Source organism: Lonchura striata, chromosome Z (assembly GCF_046129695.1).
Source record: "Lonchura striata isolate bLonStr1 chromosome Z, bLonStr1.mat, whole genome shotgun sequence".
NCBI lineage: Eukaryota > Metazoa > Chordata > Aves > Passeriformes > Estrildidae > Lonchura > Lonchura striata.
Window position 1 is genome coordinate 71595529 of NC_134642.1, and position 8995 is coordinate 71604523.

General features: G+C 55.0%; 1 protein-coding gene across 1 annotated transcript; it reads right to left on the bottom strand.

Annotated features, from left to right (window-relative positions):
- Positions 1 to 1542: 1542 nt before the first annotated feature.
- LOC144248346 (serine/threonine-protein kinase PAK 3-like) lies at positions 1543 to 7822 on the bottom strand. The gene is made up of 10 exons (XM_077790434.1): positions 7744 to 7822; positions 5102 to 5173; positions 4694 to 4757; positions 4017 to 4065; positions 3739 to 3851; positions 3432 to 3549; positions 2586 to 2685; positions 2105 to 2301; positions 1871 to 2008; positions 1543 to 1644 (listed from the first exon to the last, which is right to left on the bottom strand). The coding sequence occupies exons 1-10, from the start codon at positions 7820 to 7822 to the stop codon at positions 1543 to 1545; spliced, it is 1032 nt and encodes a 343-aa protein (XP_077646560.1).
- Positions 7823 to 8995: the final 1173 nt, after the last annotated feature.

Consider the following 8995-nt stretch of genomic DNA (forward strand, 5'->3'; position numbering starts at 1 on the left):
CCTCAGGCCCCCTTGAGCAGGGCGCTTTGGTGCCCCAGAGGTTCAAGAGAGGGAAGTGTAAGGAAGACGTGCCCTTTCGACCCTCCTTTACTCCTCAGCACCAAGTGACCGCCAGGAAAAGGGGGACAGCCAGGCCAGGTCTCTCATCCTGACCCAGCGTGAGGGGCAGCTGGCACGGAGGGACACAATGGCACGGGGGGAAACATCTCTGCCAGGCAGGTGGGGCAGTGTGGGGCAGCTGTCGGGGAAGGTGTGTGGGGCAGGCCAGGGCCACTCTGGCAAGGGGGAGAGCCTTGGGGCGCTCGGAAGCAGCGCAAAGCCGTGAACGGGAGAGCCCGTCCGCAGCGCACAGCTTGGAAGGCACTGACCAGCTTAGGCACAGCGTGACACGCAAGGGAACACTCCAGGGCTCTGGGGGGTTTAGAGGTTTTATTGCCAGTCGTGCTGAAAGCAAGAGCTGGAACAGAGCATCTCCTGGTTACTTCACCATCTTCATCTTCCTCAATCTGTCCTCCAGGTGGCCAGTTCAGGCAGACAACTCGTGGGACATGCCTGCTCCAGATCTGCTCAATCCCACATTCTTCTTGGATAGCTCAATTCTTCTGATGACAATTCATTCATTTCTCCTTAAGGGATAATTCTGAGCTTCCCTACATCAACACTACTCTACTCTTTTCTAAACAATGCCTCATGAATGAAGCTTTCTATGGTCTCTAGTCCTAACTAAAGACAGCTAAGCTCAGAAAACCTCAAAACATTACATTTCCTATCTACAGCAGAGCTCCTCATAAAACTCAGGGGATGGCTGAAGCTCTGCCTATGCACGATCCATCCCCATTTCCCTCCCCTGAGCTGGCAGGGCACGAGGGCCTCCTCAGGCGCAGGCGTCTGCACGCCAGTTTTCCTGCACTTGCTTTCCCCACTTGCGGTAAGCAAAGCTGCTTACCTCAGCGTGATCTCTGGGCCTCTGCAAGGGACTGTCCAGCTTAGCTAGAGCATGGCAAGGAAGGGAGTCTTCCAACGCTCTGCCTCTGTCAGAGTATTATTGCCACTCTGGCTGAAACAAAGTGTCCCCTCACTACTTCTGCATCTTTATCATTCTGCCATGCAGCTGGCCTGATCAGGCTGACAGCTTGTAGCGCCTGCACAGTGCACTTCTGCTGCATCACAGCTGTTCCTCTCACAGCTTAATTCTGATTATGACAATTCATTCTTTTCTACTTAAAAGATAGCTCAGAACTTACCTAAATTAACACATTCTAAGCTAAACTATCCTCTACTATCTAAGCTATCTAGATTCTATAGTCCTTTGAAGTCACTCCCTCAATTTCCTAAATTTTTAAAAGTTAATCTTTTCAGGAAAAAAAAAAAACCAACAACGGTTTAAATTGAACCCAGCTTAACTAAGAAAATTCCAAAACCATTACATTCCCTATCTACAGCACAGGCCCTTATTAAAAAGTCAGGGGATGGCTGAATCTCTGCCCAAACACAACACATCCCCTTGCCCCTGCTCGGAGCTGGCACGGCACAAGGGCCTCCTCAGGCGCAAGCGTCTCCTCTCCAGTCTTCCAGCACTTGCTTGGCTGAGGTGACCAGAGCAGCCAGGCTGGAGGCTGGCTCGCCTGAGGTCACAAACGGGTGCTGCCCGGAAGAAAAACCAAAAAGAAGGGAACCCCTGTTACTTTCCATGAGCACATCCTCACAGGCCCAAGCAGGACTCCTTGGCTGCCCAAAAGACACACCAAGAGGACCGAGGGCAGCACATTCCCCATGGGCCTTCCTCTCCTGGAAGCTGCCTCACCCACGCAGCCCACACTCCTCTTGATCCCTGGATGCAGGTGTCCTCAGCCCCTTTGCTTTTTCTCACCTGCAGGAGTTCCTGGGCAGACCAGCGCCTGTCCTCGTCTGCCTGCAGGCAGCAGCGCAGAAAGTCGCGCAGGAGAGCCGAGTGGTGCCTGGGGTTCTGCAGTTTCGGGGGCCCGTTCATTTCTATCAGTTCAAAAACCTACAACACGTGGATGGAAGAGGACACTCTAGCTGCTCCTTTCCTAGCCACAACAGCTCTCTCCACACAGAGCCCCCTTTCTAAGCTGCACCTTACCCTGACACGGGCCATCCTCTCGTAAGGAGCTTCCCCTTCCACCATTTCCAGCCCCATGATCCCCAGGGACCAGATGTCCACTTTGGGGCCGTAGGCTTCTCCTCTCACCACTTCCGGGGCCATCCAGCTGGGAGTGCCCACTCTGGAGCTGCGCTTGCTGCGCTCAGGGCTGAGCTGAGCGCAGAGGCCAAAGTCAGCTGAGGAGAAAAACAAAGCCTGTCAAAGCCAGCCACCGCTGCCAAACCGGCCTAAAGGATGGCCCACTCCAAGCCTGCCAAGGCCATGCCCAGTCTAGCTGAAAAGGCAGCTGAGCTTGCCTTCCCCGTGGCTGGAGCCAGGGAAATAGGGCATTGGCCATTTCAGAAACACCCTCACGATTCACGCGCTGGCTGAGCAGCGCTTCTGGGGAAGTGGCAGTCACCAAAAAGCAGCCCCACAGCACACGCGGGGAACGCTGCCCCTGAGCAGGGGCGATACCCACCCAGCTTGACAGATCCGTCCATGCCCACGAGAACGTTGCCGCTCTTGATGTCCCTGTGGATGACTTGGCGGGAATGAAGGAAATGCAGTCCTTGCAGGCACTGAGAGAGAAAGGAGGGAAGGAAAGTTAACATTCAGCATCTGATTTGATCCCAGAAGAAAGGAAAGGGCTCCAAGAGGTTGACAGCTTTCTCAGGGAATTGTGAAGGAGGGAGCACTAGCACGGCGCTGTCAAGAGCAAGAGCTTGCTGCTTCAACACTCTTAGAAGTGCTTTGCATATTTCAAAGCGAAGGCATCTGAGCTCACACGAGTCCATCCTGCCATTGGTACCAAGCACGTGACCTTTGGCTGGCAAGCAGCATGGCAACGATTACATTGGAAGCCCTGTGGCAGCAGAGGAGGAAGCAGCACATTAGACCTGTTTCAGAATCCCTCGCCATCTGGGCTGCAATGCCGTGCTTTGAAGCTGAGGACATCCCCTTCGCCCTCGGCTTGAAATTCAGCCACCCGCATGCGGGCTTAGAACATCAAGGAATGTCGGACAGACGGACAGGCTCCAGACAAACATTCAGAGGCAAAGCTGAGAGGAGCAAACCAGGAAATGAAACAAGTGAGTGTGCACGAGCGCCAGAGGACGGACAGCATGGAAGAGTGCAAGAACAGAGCCTAAGGCATGCGGGGACTCCAGCAGGCAGTTCCCTTCAGATTAATGCTCTTTCTTCTGCTCTGTGTTGTGAGAGCAGCGCCAAAAGAAAGCCGGGGCCAAGAAATCTCTGCTCTCCTTAACCACCAGCTGACAAGAACCATCCTGGGCAGGCCAGGGGAAGCACAAGCGGGACGCCTCACCTCCCGACAGACGGCGCCTATCTCTCCTTCCTCCAGGTACACTGCCCGGAGCACATCGAACAACGTGCTGCCGTCCATGAACTCCATCACCAGCCAGAGCTCCGCATCCACCAGGTAGCTGAAAGAAGGAAACCACGGCATGGAGAGAGAGGAATGGGCACGGCTCAGGCACCCGAGGGCCTGACCCAGGCTTTTGCAACTGCTCTCCAAGCTACACATGCCAGAAGAGATTACTGAAAGCCAGCTGCAAACTCCTCCCGTGCACATGCAGATGTCTAAAGCTACATAGACGTGAGAATACCCCAACCTGTCTAAGTAGCTGACAATATTGGGATTCCTGCTGTCCCTCATCACCAGGATTTCATTGACAGCCAGCTCCTCAGACATCTTCTCCTGAAGAGACATTATCTTGATGGCCACCTAAAGAGACATTGGCAACCATTAACTTGAGAAGTCGCTCCCTGCACGAGACCTCAAGGAACACGGAGCGAGCGCTCGTGCCATGACACAGCGAGCTGTGCCAAACTGCCCTGTTGCCAGACAGCAGAGCTTAGGGAGAAACTGCCGTGGGTATGGACACTTTACCTGTTGTCCTGTGCTGGTGTCGAGGGCTTTATAAACAGCTCCAAAGCCCCTAGAAAGAAAAGGGCAGCAGAAAAAGCCCTTTATAGCCCTGGCAGTGAAAGCAAGCCTAGGCAGGAGATCTCCCTAGGCTGCCTGGACTCCTTAGAAAACGCCTGGCTGCGGCGTCTCTTCAGCCGGCAGCACGGCAGCCCACCAGCCCTCTGCCATGCCGGACAGGGAACACGGAGCTCCCACATGGAGACCAAGGACCCCTGCAAATCTCCAAGGCACACGCCCACTTGGTTCCATTCCAGTGGAAGGGGGGCTCCATCTCTCTGTGGCTTTGCGCACAGGTGTGCAAGTGGGTTTACATCTGGAGAAGACTAACTTGGAAAACACTGCCTTTAAGAACTGTCCTCAGGCAGCTCTTGAGTGGCAAGGTGCCCTTGGAGGCCATACAGACACAGGGCCAGGAGATCTTCCAGGTCCTGCTCCTCACTGCTGCAAGCAAGGCGTCGCTTGCATCAAGTTGTCTTTGCTGATGCTTCCTGACTGCTCTGACTGAGCCGTCCTGAGAGGTGGCAGGAGGCAAAGCCCGAGGCTGACCGTGTTTGGAGCTCGCCTGACTTCACGCTGGATATTGCACAAGCTGAAGACCCGGCCCATGGTTTGTTCTACGGAGCAGACGTCACACTTACCCTCGTCCAAGTTCTTCAAATGCCCTGTATTTCTTCACTGGCTCACCCAGACTCACAATGCTCCCTGAGAAAGATAAAAGCAGTGCCAGGAGCTCCCTTTCAACCGGAGGCCTTGCTGCCCGCACAATCCAAAATGCATGCCCACTGTCAGGAGCTTGAGAGCTCCCTGGGGCCCAGTCACTCGCGACGTGCCACGAAAGGCAGCCCAGGCAGAGCCAAGCCAGGCCCAGCTGCCCCCAGAGGCAGCAGGAACACCCCGAGCGCTCCCTCGCTGCCTCAAAGCACAACAACAGCTTCTGCAGAGAGGCCTCAGCGCCTCTGAGACCGAGGAGGAACTTGTGGCGCAGCCTGCACCGAGACACGCAGACAACGCACTGCTCTGGCAGACAAGAAACACGGCAGACGTACTCAGTGTCTTCAGGCCCTGCTCCTCTCTCATCTCGGGCTGCTGGGCTGGGCTCCTGGATGAAGTGCCGGCAGCTGGGGGACAGCCGGCTGCTGCAGGCGATGCCGGTCCAGCGGCACGTTGAATGGCAGAGCCTGTCTTGAGCTGGGACCAGAAAGGATTGCCCGTCAGAAGGGCGGCTGGCACAGACGCCCCGGAGAGCACACGGCAAAAGCAAGGCCTTCGGAAAATGCTGTCGGCCACCGCCAGGCCTCCTCAGCTGGGGGCTTTTGGACGTCCCCTTCCCAAAGGCAATGGGAAAACCACTCAGGCTACTTCGATACAGCCCCTCATGGCCACTTCCATGCTCCATCGTGCTGGCCTTTCTGCACAACGAGTGGAACTAGCCATTGATGGGCTTGCAAAGATCCGCACAGAGATCAGAGCAGGGCTCCAGAGCCTTGTTGCGGTTCTTCCTCCTCCTGTGTTTTCCTGGGCGATGAAATCACCCTGGAGTTGGCATGCAACTGTCTGAGCAGAAGCCCAGAGCGTGTCCCTTCTCTGATCCCTTTCACTCATTTCCCCTCTGTATTTCAGGCATTAGGGGGCGGCCCTTCGGGGATGCATTCCAGCCCTGCTGAGCCCCACCTGCCCTATACAATGCAGAGCCCTCTAGGATTCTCCTCACCAAACCCTGCTCTGACCATGTGCAAGTGAAGCACAGTCTACATTATGCCTGAACCTAAGTAGTCCATGGAGTGTGGCTTGTCCCTTCCAGAGGCCAGTGTTTCCCAAATATCCTGCAAGGCTGTCAGCTGAGTCTTTGGACCGCTCTGTCCGCTGGGCACAGGCAGCCCGCATCGCCAGGGGGCACAAGGGGCTCATTTCTACGCTGGGAATAATTGAATGCTGCCTCTTGTCTGATGCCAAGAGGCATTCTCGAGTCCTCTCAGCATCCCAGCAAAGTGATGCTCAAGTGTCAAAGTTCAGGACCCATTGGCCAGCGCTCCCTGGCTTGGCTGAAGCAGCACTAGGTCATGGCAGGCACACAGCCCCCAGCATCTTCAGCCGCAAGCAACAAGGGCTGGGGTTGAAGGCCTGGCTTGAAGCTTGGCCCTGCACCCAAGGCAGTGCCAGCCTCAGATGCCACTTACTGGCTCTGCAAGTTCAGCCTGTGGAGGGACAGCAGCTGGAGGCTTGCTGCTGTTTTGCTCCTCTTCAGCCTCTCCCTCAGTAAGAGTGCCAGCCAGACGAGGCGCTGACCCTGCGGCTGAGCCCTGCAGACAGGCAGAAGTGAGAGAGACTGGGAACAGCCAACCCTTGCAGCAGCTGCTTTCTACTGCGCTGGGAAAGCACCCAGAATAAGGGCAAATCATAGACTTGGATACAAGTGGCATTCTGAGTCATGAAAGCCCTCGGAAGATGGCTGAATGAGGTGCTACTGCCTCTTGCTGTGCATTTGATCTTCCATGCTGGCTGGAAGCAGCAAGACACCTTGGAGCTGTCACATTTGCTTTTCACCTCCTGAAAGGCTCTTGATGGGAAAATAAGGAAGGAGCCAGTGCTCCCTTTGCTACTGCTGCTGCCACCAGGCAGCTGGCCTTTCCTTCAGCCTCCCACGCTGGCACTCTACACTCTACTGCAACAGGCCAAGCTCACAGCTTGCTGCACAGTTCTTACACGCCAGCAACATCAGGGGTTCCTTTGCCACTCACCAAAGCACAGGCTTTTCTCCATCCACGTGTGAGGTGACCTGCAGGGAGCAAGGGAAAAGGAACCAGAGGCCCTTAGAAAAGTGCCTTTTGCTGGGGGCTCCCACAGCACAAGTCATTCCCAACGGAGAGCATTTCCCTTTCCCAACATGCCTCCAGGAGCAACAGCCCTTTCCCACAGCAAGCAAGAGAACAAACAAGGACACTAGAGTAGGCGCTGTCTACATTTGGGCCTCTTTTGCCAGGAAAGAAACAGAAACACGGCCAAGGAAATGCAACAGCTCAAGCAGTTTTTCCTCTTCTCTTCCCAGTATTTTATAGATCGTTTTTTAATTGCATGCACAAGCCATTCCCATCAATTGCTGGAAGACAATACAACAGCAAAGCTTCCATAAAGGACCCCTTTGCTGTGGCAGCTCTCCGCTGCAGCGGCCCCAGAACAGCTCCTGCCTTCAGCAGCAAACCCTAACTGGACTGGAGTTTGTGCTGCATCACCAGGGGAATGGCTACCTTGGCGCAGCCTAGAAAGGGTCAAGGCACACAGCCAAGGCCTCTAAATGGCAGCATTTGGAGCAAAAGGTGCTTTCCTTCACTCCTGGAGAGAGCCACAGGGTTTTGAGAAGTACTTCTGAGCATCTCCCCTCAGAGTCTACAATTTCCAGGTTGTCTTGGTTGAAGCAGCAAGCTGAGGAAATGACACACTCCACTGCCACGCGCTGTCCCGGGGAGGGAAGGCAAGCGCCGCAGGCTGCAAATTACATTGCAAACGCTCTGCACCTACCACCCAGTACAGATACCCCCTTCTTAGCTGATGCTGCTGGCAGGAGATTTACCAAACTGGTGCATCCTAACGGCAGTTTTGTTCCCTGATCAACTCGGTCACTACCGCGGCGTATAGAGCAGAGCGAAGCAAAAGCCAGGGGACGCCAGCCCCAGGATAAACCTTTACTTACGAGTCAGGTGGGTCAGGTAGTATCCAGAATAAGCAACGGTAAAGATGGTGCAAACCGCGGCACAGACCTGCCCGAACATCTTGGCCGTGCTCTGCTGCTTCGCACACTGAATGCCACCCAAGGGGTAAAGCAAGACTCCTCTCGGGGTGCAGGCCGTCTGCTGAGAACTCCTTGGTCACAAGGATCCTCCTGCAGGGAGCGAGCCGAAAAGCTGCTCTGGACAACCAGGCCTCGGGCTCACCGGGACATCGCTGTGCTGTGACGCGGCACTGTGACATGGCATCGCTCCCTTGACCTCACAATAGCAGCTGCTCTGGGTTTGTTGTGCCCAGCAACCGAACCTTCTGTATAGCTGACGCAAAAGAAAAGCCTGGGAAGTTCTGCTCAGTCGTGAAGCAGCAGAACGTGTCCTTCCATTCCATAAGCCAGAGCTCAAGGCGTCCCAGGGCAACTCAGAAGACACGGCGGCCCAGCCTGCACGCGAGAACAGAAAGCAAGTGTGCTTCTTCTCCCTGGCATCTTAGTTGGTTCTGAAAAGCCAACTTCTTCCATGACATGTAGGGGGAAAAAGAAGCAAAGAAAATAAATTTCCAGGAGTATTGCAGCGTGCAGATGCTTCTTGAGCACAGTGGTGCATGCTGATTTTTGCTCCCACTCCGTTTGCTGCACGGCCTCCCTTTTGTGGCAGGGAGATGCTGCCTTAGCTCTTGACACAAAGCTCCTCTTGTCCTGCTTGCTCTTTCTCTGGCCACTGAAAGCCTCAGAACAACCACAGGAGCTTTGCAGTGGTTCCTGGGCTGCCACAGTTGTGTTGGAGCTCTGGCAGCAGCCTGCAGCCCACTGCTCTGCAACGCCCTGCAGATGTCGAGCCCAAGGAAGGGCCCTTTGGAACAGGCCAAAGCCGCAGTCTCACAGATGTTTGCCCAGGCTCCATGCTCCCTGTAAGTTTCGTGGCGGACACTTGCACAGCCACATCCCAATGAAAATGAGTTGTAGTCATTCCCCTCTCTGTTAAAATCTTCAGCTAGACCCAGGAGCCAGCTTGAAAGCAGAAAGAAATTAGTGCGTGAGACGGCGGAAAAGTGCACGCAACTCCTCTGGAAATCAACTCGGTTCACCTGTAGAACAAGGATCCCAGACTTGCTTTCCTGGTGACTCAGCACCCACAAGTCCTCTGCTGGTGGACAGCACAGTCCAGTCTTTCAAGGAGCTTTACCCTGGGCTCCTCACACTTCAGAAGCTGAGCGTGGCG

Excerpts from the sequence above, each read along its gene's own strand:
- LOC144248346 (XM_077790434.1), bottom strand. The coding sequence starts at position 7,822 with ATGTTCGGGCAGGTCTGTGCCGCGGTTTGCACCATCTTTACCGTTGCT. Across the intron at positions 4,066-4,693 it reads TTTGAAGAACTTGGACGAGG|GGGCTTTGGAGCTGTTTATA; the intron begins GTAAGTGTGACG and ends TTTTCTTTCTAG. Across the intron at positions 3,852-4,016 it reads ACACCAGCACAGGACAACAG|GTGGCCATCAAGATAATGTC; the intron begins GTAAAGTGTCCA and ends ATGTCTCTTTAG.